Source organism: Bos taurus, chromosome 21 (genome assembly GCF_002263795.3).
Source record: "Bos taurus isolate L1 Dominette 01449 registration number 42190680 breed Hereford chromosome 21, ARS-UCD2.0, whole genome shotgun sequence".
Classification (NCBI taxonomy): domain Eukaryota; kingdom Metazoa; phylum Chordata; class Mammalia; order Artiodactyla; family Bovidae; genus Bos; species Bos taurus.
In genome coordinates, this window is record NC_037348.1 from 22,572,938 (window position 1) to 22,591,856 (window position 18,919).

Sequence of the window (18,919 nt, forward strand, 5' to 3'; positions counted from 1 at the left end):
GGTGCTCCCTTCCCTCAGAACACCTAGGCCACACTGGGAGGCTCAGCTCCACATACTCACAGAGCTGTCTGGGCAGGATAGCTGCTGCCACGTGATTTTCAAGAAGGCCCCTTGCACTCTGGGGCTTTGTCTTCTCCCGGCAAATCCCATGTAGAATGTTAGCATTTGGTTTACAGCTTGTCTCACCTGGGCCTAGGAAAGGCCCATGAGAGCTGGTGCATGCCCGCTCCTCCCCTAAAACTCACCATCAATTGATTTTGGAAGGAATTTGATATTTCAGAAATGAAAACTAAAGACTTTGGTCCCGAAACTCTTCACAGTGGCTATTGAGGGAAGGGCTGCCCTATTATCTTTAGGACTTAAAGACTTTCTAATTTTTTTTAGAATAATCTATTTATTTCTGGCTGTGCAGGGTCTTTGTTGCTGGGCACTGGCTTTCTCTAGTTGTGGCTAGCGGGGGCTGGGGCTGCTCTTCATTTCGGTGTGGGGGCTTCTCATTGCAGCGGCTTCTCTTGCTGTGGAGCACGGGCTCTAAGGTGCTTGGGCTTCAGTAGTTGTGGCACATGGGCTCAGTTGCCGCATGGCATGTGGAATTTTCCTGAACCAGGAATCAAACTTGGGTCCCCTGCATTGGTAGGGGAGACTCTAAACCACTGAACCCCCAGGGCAGTTCAAACCTTAGAGCCTTTAAATGCCTTAACTTTGTCCTGGGTCCCACAGGCAGTTGAAAGAATGGTGTTCTTTTCTACCACACGAGCATGAGTGTTGCTGCTATTACTTAAGACTGAAGTACTGGAAAAACTCTTATCCCTTTCCGACAATCGTCTTACAACTCAGCCTCTTTTTCTTTCCCTTGCTTGGGCCAGAGTCCAGGTCCAGCCTCAGGCAGGCAGGCCTCCCTAATGAAGAGGCCTGGGGCCCCACTCCCCTTTAGCTCCAGAGAAGGTGCAGAGGCCGCCCGGATCAGGCAGTGGCTGCGGATCTCTATCCACAGCCTCTGGTCTGGAAGCCCCAGACTAGTTGGCCTGCTGAAAGGCCACATCCCTTTCTTCCTCCCCTCTGACCTCTGGATCTGCCTCCAGTCTGGCCACAGAAAGCTCTCTTCTGCCCCCACCTGGCTCTTGGCTGCCACTGCAGCAACCCGGGAGTTGGGGTGGGGGAGGGGGGTGGGGGAGGGGGGTGGGGGTGCGGAGGGTTGGGAGTCGCTTCCTCCTGAAGCCCTGCCATCCCACCCTCCCCAGTCTCTCCTATTACTCTCCCATCCAGGCAGTTCCTCATGGAGTCTTTGGCCCTGCCCTTAGCCCCTGAATTCCAGAGAGATCTCGCCTCTCTCTCTTCCTTTCTCTTTGATGCTCAACTTCTGGCTACCTCTTCCTGCACCTTCCTATTGCTAAAAGCTGGATATTTCTAGACCTGCACTGTCAGACATAGTCAGTAGCCACTAACTACACATGGCTGTTGAACCTTGAACTGTGGCCAGTCTGAAATGAGGTCTGCTGTGAGACTTGGTGTGAAGAAATCAATTAGTATGTTTTATTGATAAGTTCTAGGGCTTCCCTAGTGGCTCAGAAGGTAAAGAATCTGCCTGCAATGCAGGAGACCTGGGTTTGATCCCTGGGCTGGGAAGATCCCCTGGAGAAGGCAATGGCAGCCCACTCCAGTATTCTTGCCTGGAGAATCTCATGGATAGAGGAGCCTGGTGGGCTATAGTCCATGGGGTTGCAAAGAGTTGGACACAACTGAAGGACTAATACTCCACTTTACTTCATTGGTAAGTCTCTTTTTCTTTTTTATTTTTATACCTTTTTTTTTTACTTCATTGGTAAGTTTTACATTGACTACATGGGTAAATGATAATATATTAGATATATTGGGTTAAGTTAAATACATCATCAAAATTAATTTCATCTATTTCTTTTTACCTTTAAAAAAAGATTTATTTATTTTTATGTATTTATTTTTGACTGTGCTGGATCTTTGTTGTGAGCAAGGGCTTTCTCTAGTTGTGGCGAGCAGGGGCTACTCTTTGTTGCAGTGTGGAGGCTTCTCTTGTTTCAGATCATGGGCTCTAGAGCACAGACTCAATAGCTGTGGTACTCTGGCTTAGTTGTCCTGAATCATGTGGGATCTTCCATGACTGGGGATCGAACCCTGGCATTGACAGGTGGATTCTTAACCACTAGACCACTTGCTAGAAAACTTAAATCACAGATGTGGTTTCCATTATATTTCTATCAAATGACACTGGTCTAGATTTGGTCTGAAGTCCCAAGGGACCTCAATGACTCCTTTCATTGTGACCCTTTTTAGCATGTTTGCCCAAAAAAACTCTAAAGCAGCTGCGAGCTCTCTCTCTAGCCCCAGAAACTGGTCTCCTTACCTACTCCTCTGGTTCAGGACCACTGTGAGAGGAGATCCAGATATGTACCTCAGGCTGTGAACACATTATGGGTTGAGGGGGTGGCCACTGATGTTCCTCGATCAATTGTACAAGAGTAAGAGCTCCTGGGACAGAGTCTGGGGCTTCTGAACGGGGCCAAGTAAGAGTTAGCCACATCCTGAGTCTTCCCCATGTGTAAAATGGGCAGAATTCCTGCCCACCTCATGGCAGTCTAAGAATCAAATGCAATAATAGCCAGAAAACACCCGCACAGTGTTGAAGAAGTGATCGTCCTTTCTCTGACATGTTAGGGTCAGAAGTCAGTCCTTCTGAAACTGGTCTCTTTTATGCTCTGGGCATGCTCTGTCGATCAGTTGTGTCCGACTCTTTATGATCCCATGGACTGTAGCCGGCCAGGTTCCTCTATCCATGAGATTTTCCTGGCAAGAATACTGGAATGGATTGCCACGCCCCCTCCAGGGGATCTTCCCAACCCAGGGATTGAACCTGCGTCTCTTGCACCACCTCCTGCGTTGCAGACGGATTCTCTACTGCTGAGCCACAGGGGAAGCCCTTATGCTCTGTAGTGTCTGGATTTACTTCCTTTCTCAGTAAAGATCTTTTTGAAAATTCAGATGGAGGGTTCCTACCCTCTCTCCCTCTTCACATAGGAGAGCTTTGGGTAGAGAAGGGCAGGCCTTGGAGAGGAGTGGGCCATAGGATGCTGGGGCACAGAAGGCATTCCTGAGCCAGGGTCTGGAAGCAGGGCTGGGGTATGTCATGGCCCTGAGAAGTAGCTGACAGGGAGGAGTGTATGGGCTGGCCCAGTGCCCCAGAGAGCCCTGCTGGTGCAGGACTTAGCCCTTTCCAAGATGAGCAGGAAATGACGGCCTAAGGCATTTGAGGCAGTGGCCACAACCGACCCACTCACAGGGCAGCGTACAGGAGTGTGACACCTGCGGGGTGTGCTCCCTGCTGAGACTCGAACTGACAAACCAGAGGCAGCCTCCAAGCTGGAGGAAAGGGGAGGGTCCTGGCGGCTAGAGGTAAAATCCCAAGATTCCAGTGGTGGCATTGTGCCCGCTAGAGCTGGACAGCCCAGGAGGAGGAGGCCAGCCAAGTCCCAAAGGTCAGCCTGTAAAGTCCAGAGAGGACACCTGCCTGAGGCTGTCTATTCCCACAGCATCAGCACGGTGGCACATCCAGTGCCCATGATGGGTGTTTGGGGGGTGGGTGCTGGAGCCAGTACACTACCTTGCCACCGAAAGGAAACAAGGGGCTTTAGAAGAAGGAGGATATTACAGGGGTTTCAGAGCCTCGGCGGGTCTCCCAGGGCTGGTTCCCTGTCAGCAGTTCCTGGTACTTCCATGGGCTTCTTCTTTTTAAAAACTATTTATTTGTTTAATTTACTTATTTGGCTGAGCCGGTTCTTAGTTTCGGCACACGGGCTCTTTGATCTTCACTGTGGCACGCAGGATCTTCATTTAGTTGTGGCATTCGAACTCTGAGTTGCAGCATGTGGGATCCAGATCCCTGACCAGGGATCGAACCTGAGCCCCCTGCATTGGGAAGCCATTGGACCTTAGCCAGTGGACCACCAGGAAGGTCCCCCATGGCCCTCTTTGGCCTTCTGCTTTTGTTAACCTAAGCACGTAGCTTAAACTTACCTCCTGTCTTTTTGTTCCTCTTTATTTGAAATTTAAGAACTGCAGTTGATTTATTATCAACTTTAAGGAGAAGTCTATTTTATTTTTCTGTCTATAAAAGCAAGATATATCATTGTGGACATTTAGGAAATATGCAAAAAAGCTGAAAAACAAGAAAATTGTTCTGGTCCTACTAGCCAGGGACAGATAATTGGTTGGCATTTTGGTGTATTTCTTTCCGATCTTCTTTTTATGCAGAGTTGTGGAGTTTGTTTTCGCCCCCATCATTGTGGTTACGCTCTATATGCAAGTTTGTGGGCGTTTCTCCATGTTATTGTGAAGCCTTGGTAACCATTGTTTTTGATGGCAGCTTGACAATGCTTAGCTATTCCCCCATTGTTACATGTTTGTGTGCTCTGTGCTCAGTCCTGTCCTACTTTTCATGACCCCGTGGACTATAGCCCTCCAGGGTCCTTTGTCCATGAGATTTCTCAGGCAAGAATACTGGAATGGGTTATCATTTCCTGGGTTGAAGATCCAGGGGATCTTCCCAACCCAGGGATGGAGCCTCCTGTGTCTCTTTCATTGGCAGGTGAATTCTTTACCACCGGGCCCCCTGGGAATCCCTTATTGTGTGTTTGGTTGGTTCTAACTTTCCCACTTGGTAAATAACACAGTGGTGAAAAAGTGTCACATCTCTGTGAAGAGAAGAAGAAAGCAAAGGGTTTGAGACCACAGTAAGGATACAATTCAGGAAGGAACACTCCCAAGGGCTCTGGTTGCTCCATCATCTTGCTGCAAAACGCTTCTATAGCCTGGCTCCAGGAGACAAGAACTGGGGCCAAAAGGGTGGCTATTGTAGGAGGAGATTTCCTTAGAAACAGTTCTCTGACCACAGGAGTGGAGATAATGAGTTGTTTTGAAGTGATGAGTTACCCGTCACAGTAAGTGACAGGAGGAGTCCTGTAGAGGGAAGACATCCCTTTACTCTGAGGTCACATTAGGTCACATCTTGGGTAAATTCCAACTCTTGGGCTCTGTGAGCTTTGTCTGAAATCATCACAAGCTCCTCAGCCAGTGATGAAGCAGCCCTCAGATCAGTGGTCAAAGAGAGACAGCCTAGAAGGGAAGGAAGAACCTTGAACTTGGAGCCAAAAGACACAATAGGTCTGATTCCTTCTCTTCCTGTATTATGGGAAAGCCATATTTAACCCTTTGGGGGCCTCAGTTTTCCTGTCTCTGAAGTGGGATAACAATACTCGCCCTGCCTAACTTCCCGAAGTTCTAACTTCCTGAAGTCCTGCCTGTAAGGCTCTGTGCGTGCAGACTGTGACCCTCTACACATGAAATGAATTAATACTATCAGCATCAATGGCAGCAGGACAGCGATGGTGATGCACCAGTGGGGTGCACCCGTGCTCCCCTGCTTCCCTGGGGCTGCTCTTCCCGGGCTGCATGTTTCCTCTGACATCTCTCTATAACCCTGTCCGTACTCCCTCTTGCAGATCGATGCTGCCTCCCTAATTGCGGCCTCTGTGATGGCTGCTCCTTGTGCTTTAGCCCTCTCCAAGCTGGTCTACCCAGAGGTGGAGGAGTCCAAGTTCAGAAGTGAGGAAGGCGTGAAACTGACCTACGGGTGAGCACAACAAGAGGGCCTGCACAGAAGGAAGCCAGGGCTGGGCAGGGACAGGAGCAGTCAGGGCCGCAGCAGGTCCTGTGTGCTCTGCCGCCCACTATCTTTCACCAAGCCCAGCCCATCTCCCCTCTCAGCCACTGCCCTACCTGTGGCTTACCTTCAGAAAATGCAGGATCCAGGTCTCGAGTCTTATCTTCCAGTCAGTCTCTGACCAGCGGGATGTGCCTGGTGTGTGTGTGTGTGTGTGTGTGTGTGCGCGCACGCGCGTGCTGAGAAGGGCATGAAAACCACGCCACCTCTCTACATGACCCCAGCATCAATCATTGACATAGTGAGCGCTGTCCTTGACTTCACTCACCTCCTAATATCTCTTCATCACTGTCTTAGCAACCTTTGTGTAACATTTAATTCTAAAAAAATATTGAAAGATAACACTTTGGACAAATGTACTTGTGGATACAATGGGCGGCCCCAACCTCATAACTGCCTGAAGGTCTGGGGCAGCATTGCCCTAGAGGAATATAACATGAGTCACATGTATAATTAACATTTCCTAGTGATCATCTTTAAAAAGTAAAGTGGTGATTTTTTAATAAGATGATTTTAGTAAGATGTTTTGACTCAATATATCCAAAATATTGTCATTTTAATGTGTATTTGATATAAAAATTATTACTATTTCAGGGACTTCCTTGGTGATCCAGTGGTTAAGACTCCATGCTCCCAATGCAGGGGGTATGGCTTTGATCCCTGGTCAGGGAACTAGGGTCTTCCCAGGTGGCTTAGTGGTAAAGAATCTGCCTGCCAATGCAGAAGACATGGGTTCTATCCCTAGGTTGGGAAGATCCCCTTGAGAAGGAAATAGCAACCCACTCTAGTATTCTTGACTGGAGACTTCCCTGGACAGAGGAGCTTGATGGGCTATGGTACATGGCGTCACAAAGAGTTGGACATGACTGAGTGACTGAGCATGCATGCATGGAGGGAACTAGGCCCCTCATGACGCAACTAAAGATCCCAAATGCTGCAACAAAGATCCTGTGTGTCGCAACTAAGACTCGGTATAGCCAAATATATTAAAAAATTTTTTTTTAATTTTAGAGGTATTTCATATTTTCTGGTACTAAATCTCTGAAACGTGGTGTGTATATTCGTCACACATCTCTATTCAGATCTGCCTCCTTCCAAGTGCTTGTTAAGTTGCATGCAGCTCGTGGTTTGTCTTAGATGATGTCTGTACTAGGAGTCTGGGTCTTAGCCTAGTGCTTGGACCAGCATCTTTCTGGTCTCAAGGACCCCTGGCTCTGACATGCTCTGTTCAAGTTTGAGCCTGTAGGACAGGGAGCCCTGAACTTGTGGAGACAGGCCAATAATGACATCTCTTTGTCCCATTGACAGAGATGCTCAAAACCTCTTAGAAGCAGCTAGCAGTGGAGCTGCCTTGTCTGTGAAGGTCGTGACCAACATCGCGGCCAACCTGATTGCCTTTCTGGCTGTGCTGGACTTCATCAATGCTGCCCTCTCCTGGCTGGGAAACATGGTGGACATCCAGGGGCTCAGCTTCCAGGTACAGTCCCTCTCGACCTGTGGAGGGGGTGGTCCTGGCCAGTGGTGACTGTGGGTGGACACACACAGAGCCCAGGTCAACCCCAGTCCCAGCGGCTCCTCTTGCCTTGCGCCTCAGCTCATCTGCTCCTACATCCTGCGGCCAGTGGCCTTCCTGATGGGCGTGGCCTGGGAGGACTGCTCGGTGGTGGCGGAGCTGCTGGGGATGAAGCTGTTTCTGAACGAGTTCGTGGCCTATCAGGGGCTCTCCGAGTACAAGCAGCGCCGCCTTGCGGGCACTGAGGAGTGGGTCGGCTCCAAAAAGCAGTGGATCTCCGTGAGTGTCCCCCTCCCCTTGCTGGGGCAGGGCATGATGCAACTGTCCCCCTGCAGGCTGGCTGAAGACACACGGAGGTGGTCCTCAACCTCCCACATCCCGTTGCCCTGGGCAACAAGACAGCTTTAGGCTTCACTGCCATCTTTCTCAGGGTCTCTCTCTCTTGGCTTCCCTTGTGGCTCAGTTGGTAAAGAATCCACCTGCAGTGCAGAAGACCTGGGTTCTATCCCTGGGTTGGGAAGCTCCCCTGGAGAAGGAAAAGGCTACCCATTCTAGTATTCTGGCCTGGAGAATTCCATGGACTGTATAGTCCACGAGGTTGCAAAGACTCGGACATGAGTGAGCGACTTTCACTTCACTTCACTTCTCTATCTTTTGAAGATATCTGAACTCCAGCTGTAGATGGTCTACCATCCCCTGGCTTTGGGCCAGCTGCTGCACCTTGCCTCTTCTGTTGGAAAACCAGTGTCATACCTGCCACCCCTGCCCCAAAGGAATGGGTGTGAGACTCTAGTGAGGAGCTAAGAGAGTAAAACAGAAAGACCTCACCCCATTAATCTCCAATATACGGGATTCAGCTCAGGGGTTGGTTTGTTCAGTTAAGACTTTAAAAAAAAACCCCAAAACTATAAAAGCTTTCTAAAATGAAACTCTCTAAAAGAATAACAACCAATGTAACATGATTAAGAATAAAAAAATTACCCATCATATCGTCATCCCCAAATGACAGCTAATATATAATCAATTATATCTAATTATATGATAATAAATATAAACATAACAATATAATATTTAATTCCACTGTTTGGCTCTTATACCCAATGCTGAAACGAGTAGCTTTTGCACTGAACTTTTCCCTCTTCTCTGATGATTTCCTTGGGAGCATTTCCACATGTGGGATGACTGAATCGTATGGCATGAATCCTGTGTGGGTGCTGCCAGTAACTTTTGCAAAGGTTTATAGCAACTGAAACCACCCCAGCTGTGCCTGTGAGCATTGATTTCACCACACACTGAACAGGGCAGAGCAGCCTCTTAAAAAAAGAAGTCTTGCTACTTTAATGGGCAAATAATAGCTCATTGTTTTAACGTGTGTTTCCTGGGTTACTAGGAACTTTTAACATAAAATATTTTTTCTTGTCTTTGAAATTATTTTTTTAATGATAAAGAAATGCACTCTTTAGCTTTTCTTTTTTTTTTTAAGAAGGTTTATATGGAGTAAAAAGCTTGGGTTTCCCCTCACTCCTAATTTTCGGCTCCAGCATCACTGTCTTCTCTAGACACAGTGGTGGTATGTACCTCTGGGCTTCCCTGGTGGTTCAGTGGTAAAGAATCCACCTGCAATGCAGGAGACACAGGTTTGATCCCTGGATTGGAAAGATCCCCTGGAGGAGGAAATGGCAACCCACTTCAGTATTCTTGCCTGGGAAATCCCATGGACAGAGAAGCCTGACAGGCTATAGTCCGTGGTGTCTCAGAGTCAGACATGACTAAAGCGACTGAGCACACACCTACAATGTGCCTTCAGGATCTTTTTCAGTGAGCTTCATTCCTTCAGAAAGTGTTTGTTGAGACCTCTGAGGAACCAGGCCCTCTGCCAGGTACCAGGGATAAAAAGGGTAATTAGACGGACATGGTACCTGGTGACATGGAACTTATATCTAGTGAAAGACACAAGAAAACAAAGGAATAAAAAACTTTAAACCACAATCTTCAGTAAGTTCTATGATGGAAACAATAAAAGGAGTCAGGGAGGGCGTCTATCCTTGACTAGGTAGGACTGACTGGACAGGGAAGGCCTCCCTAGGGACTTCCCTGGTGGTTCGGTGGTTAAGACTCTTCGCTTCCACTGAAGGGGGCTCAGGTTCTATCCACGGACAGGGAACTAAGATTCCAAGTGCCACACATTGTGGCCAAAAAAAGGCCCCCCTGAGACGGGTACTTAGACCAAGACTTGGAAGGAGGAGCAGAGGCCAGAAGAAATGGGGAAAGCATTCCAGGCAAAGAAAGAGGTACATGCAAAGGCTCTGGGGTTGCCCAAAGCACTGGCTTGGAGAAGTGAGAGACGTCTACTTAGAACAAGTGGTAATTGTGACAGAGTGACCCAGGCCAAAGAGCAGTTGGAAAGCTACTGAAGATTTGACTTCTGACATTTTAGCATTACTTGGGCTGCTGTTTGCAGGGTGATTGTAGGTGAGTAAGCAGAATGCAAGTACCTTAATATTTTTAAATCAATTTATAAAAACTCTGTATGTTATAAAGATATTAATTCTTTTCCATTTTCTATTTAAAAAAATTTTTTTTGGCCATGTCACGCATCATGTAGGATCTTAGCCCCCCAATCAGGAATCAGACTTGGACTGCTTGCATTGGAAGCATGGAGTCTTAACCACTGGACCACCAGGGAAGTCCCACAGTTTCTACATATATTTTTCCTGGTCTTTTTATTTTCCTTTCCCTTCATTCCGTATTCAGGAATTTTTTTAAATACAAATTTATACCAAATCTTTGCATTTCTTATATTATTTCTAAATTTAAGAGACTTACCTCCATTCCAGAAACCTGGTAAGGGTTAAATTCCTAAAACAGTATGATGAAGTAGTTGAAATGGTGCGCTCTTGGGAGTCAGACAAAACTGAGTTCAAATTGTGACACAGCTGCCTTTTTGCTGTATGAACTTCAGTCACTTCTAGGAGCCTCAGTTTGCTCCTCTCCAGGATGAGAGCAAGAAGGCTATTCTGTAACAATAATACTATTATCCTATATTTTCTAATATTTAATGTTTAAAATGTTAATATTTATCTGCTTTAATGATCTAGAATTAAATTTTTTATATGGTGTGAGGTATGGGTCTAAGCCTATCTTTTTTTTCCCCCCAAATTGTTCCATTTTGGCCCTTAGTACTTCTAGGAAATTACACAACTGTTCAGAGCAAAAGGGAAAGAGAGTTATATTGCTTAAATACCTACTCTAGGGACTTCCCTGGTGATGCAGCAGTTAAGACTCCATACTTCCAATGCAGGGGCACAGGTTCAATCCCTGGTTGGGGAACTAAGATCACACAAGCTGTGTGGCCTGGCCAAAAAGTTAAAAATTAAATAAAATCTGAAATTAATATAGAAAAAGAAATAAATACCTACTCTATGCCTATTTCTTCCTATACATGATATGATCTCTATGACAGTCCTCCCAGTCAGATAGTGTTATTCCCACATTCCTGATGGAGAAGCTAAAATTTAGGTTCCACCCTGGGTCAGGAAGATCCCCTGTAGGAGGGCATGGCAACCCACTCAAATATTCTTGCCTGGAAGATTCCATGAACAGAGGAGCCTGGGTGGCCACAGTCTACAGGTCACAAAGAGTCAGATATGACTGAAGCGACTTAGCGTGCCTGGGGTGGTTTGAGCACATCCCTGTGGGAAGCCCATCACCTCTCATCTTCTGCTTTCTCAGGTCAGAGCAGAAATCCTCACAACGTTTGCCCTCTGTGGATTCGCCAACTTCAGCTCCATTGGGATCATGCTGGGAGGCCTGAGTGAGTCCTAGAGGGGCCTCCCTGGCCTCCTATAAAGGGCGGGGGTTGAGGGGGGTTGGTCTCCAGTTCTGGCTCTCAGATACCTACAACTTCCTAGGGATCTGCACGCCTCAGTTCTCCTCTTGGTCTAAGGCAGAGTCTGAACAAGGAGGTCATGGAACTTCCTGCCAGCCCTGGAATTTCATGACTTCTCTGCTGCTTAGCTGGCCCAGGAGGTCAGCACCTTGGCCTCGTAGGGCAAGCCTGGCTCAGGGCCCTAGGGAGGGTCGGAAGGTACAGTGTTGGCTGACCAGCTGAAGCTTTGACCTGCCAGTTCCCATACCCACAGTGGACAGACAGGCCCAGTGGGGCCTAGGAAGAAGGCTCTATAGAACTATCAGCTTTTTACAAAACACCTTTCCACCCTTCACAGTCCCCTGCCTGGTGGTGCAACCATCCCGTTTTATTGAAAAGGATACAGTCTTGCAAAAGTGAAATGTGACCCCAGTCACTCAGCTATTAAGTGGCTGTTAAGTGTGTTCGTCGTGCAGTCGTGTCCGACTCTTTGCAACCCCATGGACTGCAACCCATCAGGCTCCTCTGTCCATGGAGTTCTCCTGGCAAGAATACTGGAGTGGGTTGCCATTCCCTTCTCCAGGGGATCTTCCCGACCCAGGAATACAGCCTGGGTCTCCTGCATTGCAGGCAGGAGATTTCTTTACCATCTGAGCCACCAGGGCAGCCTAATAAGTGGCTAAACCTGTATTTAATCCCGGGTCTGCCTGATTCCAAACTCAATGTTCTTTCCCTACACCTGCCGCTGATGGCATGTGGGGAGGTGTGGAATGCTATTTAGTCAGGCCAAGGAGGACTCTCAGACTCAACAAGCATCAGAAGGACAGCGCCTGTTCCTCTGGCCCCCCAGAAGAGGAAGGGGGTTGGTCAGCAGATACAGCCAGAAGCGCAGAGGAGGCAGACGGGCCTGCAGAGTCCTGGCCCTGAGCCCTCCTATCCTCCTGCAGCCTCCATGGCTCCCCAGCGGAAGAGCGACTTCTCCCAGATCGTGCTCCGGGCGCTCTGCACGGGGGCCTGTGTGTCTCTGGTGAACGCCTGTGTGGCCGGTGAGTGCAGGCCTGGTGGGCTCAGGACTCAGTCCAGGGCCAGGCACTGGGGCCCCGGGCTCTCTGACAGTCCTTGGGTGGCGTTGCGGGGGATAGTAAGGGGCTGGACCCTGCCGACTAGCTGCTTGCTCTGCACAGGGATCCTCTACATGCCCAGGGGCCCTGCGGTGGACTGTGTGTCCCTCCTGAACACCACCCTCAACAGCAGCAGCTTTGAGGTGTACCAGTGCTGCCACCAGGCCTTCCAGAGGTGAGTGCCTGGGCCGGGGGACTAGGGGCCGGGGGCCGGGGTGCTGATAGTGATGGGGCGCAGAGGCCCGAGTACCTGGGTGGGGGAGGCCTGTGGTACCAGAGCAAGGGGGTAGAAACGTTATGGCTGTGGCTGATGTAACCAAGGGAAGAGGAAGCGGGGCTTGAGGACCAAACTTAGAAGATTGGACCAGAGACATGGAGCAACTTCCTTGAAGTTGCTCAGCCTTTAGTGGTCAGCAGAGCCCAGGCCTGGAGTGCAGACTACAGATTCTGCTTCTTTTCAGCACCGGCCCGGAGTTCAGCCTAGAGGCCCTGGACAACTGCTGTCGGTTCTATAATCACACCATCTGTGCGTAGCGGGGACAGAACGTCTCTGTGTCTTCCAGGCGTTATTCTCTCCCAAGAAGCAGAGCCACCACCCTTCTCTCTCCAGGGTCCCCTATCCTGGGGGAAGCCACAGGGCTTAGATCACCCCAGGCACAAATCGGGAAAGGCGATCAGGGAGTGGGTGGATTGATGGGTGCCCCCACCCTTCACCCCCTTTCTGCTCTCGCATTTCCTCCCTCCTCAAATGTGAACGCTCAGGGTCGCCTCTGCCTCCTCTCTCTTCTCTGTACCCCCTGCCCTGGGTCTCCCCTGTTTGCGCTCCCCTTCTGCTCCGGGGCCCTCGGCCCTGGCATTTCAGCCGCCTCCTTCCCTTCCCTTCTCTCTGGACATGGGAATCTCGTTGTGGCTTCACCCCTGCCACATGGCTTCTCCTGGAGATGCTTTCCTCCACTTTCATAGACTCCCCTACTGCCCTCCCACACAGCACTTTCCAGACTGGTGGCCTGTGTAGCACTGTCCCCCAAGATATGCAGAGGTTTCCATGATCCATTAGGTTTGGGAAATACTGGGCTAAATAAAGTTAGGGTTTTGTTTTTTGTTTGTTTGTTTTGTTTGTTTTTCTCACTGTGGACTCATCAGAGCTTGATGTGGATGTGATAGGAGATGTTTTCCAAATTTGGCTGTAAGAATCTTTTCTATCTTTTAGTTGAGGATCCCATGGGAAAAAGTCTGGGAAATACTGGTTGATGCTCAGACTGCTTTACTCTACATAACTGTAGCCTTTGTAGTTGTTTACCTGGCGCTATGTGTCAGTGTGAGGTTCTCAGTGCTTCATACTTTGTAGCTCAATCCTTACCACAACTCTGTGAGGCAGGTACTGTTGTCATCCCTAGCTGAGGACCAGAGTTCAGAGATGTTAAGTAACTTGCCTGAAGTGGCACAGCTGGGAAGAGGAAGAGGCAGGACTTGATCCCCAGCCATCCAGTTCCACCAGCTGTGGTGTCTGGTCTCTCCGCTAGGCTGCTAAGAGCTTGGTCATGTGACTCTCCCTACACCCTCTGCTTGCCTCTTCTCCCCAGCCCCGTCCCTCTGCTCCAGCAGGTCAGGCATCTGATGTGTCTTCTGTGCCTCTGAGCTTTTGTTTCCGGAGTTCCTGTCACCCAGCATGTCCTGCCCTATGCTCCTTGCACTCTGTCCTCATTTCCCTAGCAGCTTTGGCTTCTGGGGCCTGCAGGGTGCCTGTCCCCCTCACTGGCCATGGGGCACGTGTCCCCTCACCCACCTCTGTTGGATAAGTCTCCCCAGCTGGGGCCTGAGGCAGAGGCCCTGCTGGTCAGCAGTTACCCTCCTCTGTCAAGGATCTGGGCTCTACTTGGCACTGGTCTTGCTCTTTGTGACCCCCATGGGCCCTGGGTCCCTTCAGCAGGGCCCATGTCCTTGCCCTTAACTCTGCACAACAGAGTCAGTGGCCTGACTCCTATGCCCCAGGGCATAGCTCTTCCTTGCTCCCTGCAGCCCCGACTCCCCTTGAGCTGTCACAGGAGGCCTGGACATCATAGCTGTCTCTTGTAGTATTTGGGCGCCATCCCCTCCCCAGCCTCCTTTCCTGGACCACCCGTGCACACAGCACCTGGCCAGTCACATTTCCGGGAGGACTGTTGGCCCCTCAGAGACAGGACTCGGATGTTTCTGGGTCCTCATGGTGCTCAACGCAATGCTGGACCTGTGAAAAGTGGGAGTTTCCCAGGTGGCACTGGTGGTAAAGAACCTGCCTACCAATGCAGGAGACTTAAAGATATGCAAGTTCGATCCCTGGGTCAGGAAAATCTCCCTGGAGGAGGGCATAGCAACCCACTCCAGTATTCTTGCCTGGAGAATCCCATGGACAGAGGAGCCTGGTGGGCTACAGTCCATGGGGTTGCCAAGAGTTGGACACGATTGAACCAGCTTGGCACGTATTGAGCACATATTGTGAAAGGTGTTAAATGAGTCTTTATGGAATGGAATTCACCTTCTATCAGAGGTACCAGCATGCATCCCATGCTATACCTGTATGGACTGCTTCCAGCTCAAGAGCTGTTCTGATCCAGGGGACTCCTTGGTCATCCAAGCGGTGGTATCTCACCTTCTCCTCCACCCACCATGCTCCTTCTTCCTCTTCTTGTACCTGCAGAATCTGGGAATCCCTTGAGGCTCCCAAAAATAATACCGCAAAAATACACTGCTTAGAGAGGCACCTGTGCTGGTACCAGCTCCCTGAGCCTCAGTTCAGTTCAGTTCAGTCTCTCCGTCATGTCTGACTTTGCGACCCCGTGGACTGCAGCACGCCAGGCCTCCCTGTCCGTCACCAACTCCCAGAGCTTACTCAAACTCATGTCCATTGAGTTGGTGATGCCATCCAGCTATCTCATCCTCTGTCGTCCCCTTTTCCTCCTGCCTTCGATCTTTCCCAGCATCAAAGTCTTTTCAGATGAGTCAGTTCTTTGCATCAGGTTGCCAGAGTATTGGAGTTTTAGCATTAGCATCAGTCCTTCCAGTGAATATTCAGGACTGATTTCCTTTGGATGGACTGGTTGGATCTCCTTGCAGTCCAAGGGTATCTCAAGAGTCTTCTCCAACACCACAGTTCAAAAGCATCAATTCTTCGGCACTCAGCTTTCTTTATAGTCCAACTCTCAAATCCATACATGACTACTGGAAAAACCATAGCCTTGACTAGACAGACCTTTGTTGGCAAAGTAACGTCTCTGCTTTTTAGTGCCTGTGCCTAACTGCACCCTAAGCAGCAGCTTCTGGGTCAGGATTGGCTCGGATGCCTCCACTTAACACCACCCACAGTCACGACAGGCATTGCTAATCAATCACAGCATTCTTTGCACTGAATCCAAAAAGGGCTTCAGAATCCAGACCAGCTCAGTACTGGATGAGCCCACCACCAAGTGATTCAAGGTGCCTTTACCAGACCCTAAAGACCAAAACTGATTTTGTGTTACTGGCCTGGAGAAGTCTCAGGTTTTGTGAAACACTAGAAATCAACAAGGACAAGGTGGCCAAGTGGTTAAGGCCGAGGAGTTAAGCTGCTAGTCCATTGTGCTCTACACGCATGAGTTCAAATACCACCTTCGTCAGATGTGTGCTTTGGGGCTTCCCTGGTGACTCGGATGGTAAAGAATCTGCCTGCAATTCAGGAGACCTGGGTTCAATCCCTGGGTCAGGAAGATCCCCTGGAAGAGGGAATAGAACCCACTCCAGTATTCTTGCCTTGGAAATCTCACAGACAGAGGCTACAGTCCATGGGGTTGAAAAGAGTCGGAGATGGCTGAGTAACTAACACTTTCACTAGAAAATCAAAGGGAGTTGAAGCATAGAGAGATCCTTGCAAAGAATGAATCCTGTGAAAGTACTTTGTCCACTCCAGGATTGTATCAGTTCAGTTCAGTCGCTCAGTCGTGTCCGACTCTTTGCGACCCCATGAATCGCAGCACGCCAGGCCTCCCTGTCCATCACCAAGTCCTGGAGTTCACCCAGACTCACGTCCATCGAGTCAGTGATGCCATCCAGCCATGTCATCCTCTGTCGTCCCCTTCTCCTCCTGCCCCCAATCCCTCCCAGCATCAGAGTCTTTTCCAATGAGTCAACTCTTTGCATGAGGTGGCCAAAGTACTGGAGTTTCAGCTTTAGCATCATTCCTTCCAAAGAAATCCCAGGGCTGATCTCCTTCAGAATGGACTGGTTGGATCTCCTTGCAGTCCAAGGGACTCTTCTCCAACACCACAGTTCAAAAGCATCAATTCTTCGGTGCTCAGCCTTCTTCACAGTCCAACTCTCACATCCATACATGACCACAGGAAAAACCATAGCCTTGACTAGATGGACCTTTGTTGGCAAAGTGATGTCTCTGCTTTTGAATATGCTATCTAGGTTGGTCATAACTTTCCTTCCAAGGAGTAAGCGTCTTTTAATTTCATGGCTGCAGTCACCATCTGCAGTGATTTTGGAACCCAAAAAATAAAGTCTGACACTGTTTCCACTGTTCACCCATCTATTTCCCATGAAGTGATGGGACCAGATGCCATGATCTTTGTTTTCTGAATGTTGAGCTTTAAGCCAACTTTTTCACTCTCCACTTTTACTTTCATCAAGAGGCTTTTTAGTTCCTCTTTACTTTCTGCCATAAGGGTGGTATCACCAGGATTGTATATTGCTTGTTTATTCGATCAAGGAATGTGTATGAGTACCTGAGATCATACTCAGCTTGATTGGGTTGCCATAACAAAGTACTGCAGACGGCACAGCTTAAACAACAGAAATTGATTTTGTCACAGTTTTGGAGGCGAGAAGCCCAAGGTTAGGGTGCCTGCATGGTTGGCTTCTTTTCCTGATTTATAGACACCACCTTCTAGCCGTATCCTCGTACAGCAAAGAGAGACAGCAGCTCCCCGGTGTCTTAATAAAGGCCCTAATCTTGCCCATCATGAGAGCACAGCTCTCATGACTTCATCTAACCTGGCTTACTTGCAAAGGTTCCCATCTCCAAATACTGTCACACTGGGGGTTAGGGCTCCAGCATAGGAGTCTAGAGGCACACAGTTCAGTCTGTAACACCTACTATGTGCTGGACTGTGAACTAGGTAGGGGGACAACAGTGAACCAGACTGTAATGAGCTAAAGAGCTGGAAACTTCCTGCAAGAAGAGGATCCACTGGGAAGCGAAGCAGAGACTGGGCGGAGATGGCTTCTGGGGAGGAGTCCTTGAGAGGAGGGAAGGGGAAAGTGACTCCAGTGGGGCTGGTGGGGTGGGTACCCGTACGTGGCCTGGCCAATGGCATTTTTTAAGATTCTTAGTATATTTTAAAGTGAAAATAATGCCAGAATAGGATTATACAAATTCCCACTTAAATTTTTATATATTTTAACACAATGCACTGTAGTATCAGGTTATCTACAAGATAACTACAGCATTCTTTTTTTTTCCCAACTAAAGCCCAAGTCAATAATTTAAACAACCATTTCTATTTATACCAAATATTTGAAAGCACTGAATCCTAGTCACTAGACCACCAGGGGTGTATCAAATATTTGAACGTGCTTGTGTGTTTTTACATAAATTAGGTTTCTTGAAATATGCAGATTCTGTGTTCTTCTATACTTGGTGTGATATCAATCCACATACAATAAATATTTATATATTTTTAAAAATTTATTTTATTGCAGTATAATTCATTTGCAACGTGTTAGTTTCCCATGTTTTGGAGAAGGCAATGGCACCCCTCTCCAGTACTCTTGCCTGGAAAATCCCATGCACGGAGGAGCCTGGTAGACTGCAGTCCATGGGGTCGCTAGGAGTCGGACACGACTGTATAACTTTCAAGTAGACAACCTGAGCGACTTCACTTTCACTTTTCACTTTCATGCATTGGAGAAGGAAATGGCAAGCCACTCCAGTGTTCTTGCCTGGAGAATCCCAGGGACGGGGAAGCCTGGTGGGCTGCCATCTATGGGGTCGCACAGAGTCGGACACGACTGAGGTGACTTAGCAGCAGCAGTTTCCCATGTTTAGCAAAGTGATTCAGTTTATATATATATATGTGTGTATATATATATATGTATATATATAGTTTGCATCTGCTAATCCCAGACTCCCAATCCATCCCTTCCCTATTACACTTCCCCCTTGGCAACCACCAGTGCTCTCTGTGTCTGTGAGTCTGTTTCTGTTTCATAGATAATTTCATTTGTGTCATATTTGAGATTCCATACATAAGTGATGTCATGTGGTATTTGTCTTTCTCTCTCTGACTTACTTTGCTGAGTATGATAATCTCTAGGTCCATCTACATTGCTGCAAATGGCATTATTTGTTTTTTATGGCTGAGCAGTATTCTATTTTATATATATATATATATATATGCACCACATTTTCTTTATCCACTAAACTGTTGATGTAAATTTAGGTTGTTTCCATGTCTTGGCTATTGTCAATAGTGCTGCTATTACATAGGTGGTTCAGACAGTAAAGAATCCATCTGCAATGCAGGAGATACAGGTTCAATCCCTAGGTTGGGAAGATCCCCTGGAAAAGGGAATGGCTACCCACTCCAGTATTCTTGCCTGGAGAATTCCGTGGACAGAGGAACCTGGTGGGCTACAGTCCATGGGGC

The 18,919-nt window shown here is 48.4% G+C and overlaps 1 protein-coding gene across 3 annotated transcripts in view; it reads left to right on the plus strand.

Moving 5' to 3' along the window:
* Window positions 1-18,919, plus strand: part of SLC28A1 (solute carrier family 28 member 1) — an 83,116-nt gene that overhangs the window by 56,877 nt on the left and 7,320 nt on the right. The window contains 7 exon segments of one of the 3 annotated variants that reach the window (NM_001037458.1): window positions 5,532-5,662; window positions 7,061-7,229; window positions 7,347-7,544; window positions 10,998-11,079; window positions 12,081-12,179; window positions 12,318-12,429; window positions 12,716-13,358. In NM_001037458.1, coding sequence (NP_001032535.1) covers window positions 5,532-5,662; window positions 7,061-7,229; window positions 7,347-7,544; window positions 10,998-11,079; window positions 12,081-12,179; window positions 12,318-12,429; window positions 12,716-12,788 — 864 coding nt within the window. In that variant the 3' untranslated portion in view covers window positions 12,789-13,358. 3 annotated transcript variants of the gene reach the window in all.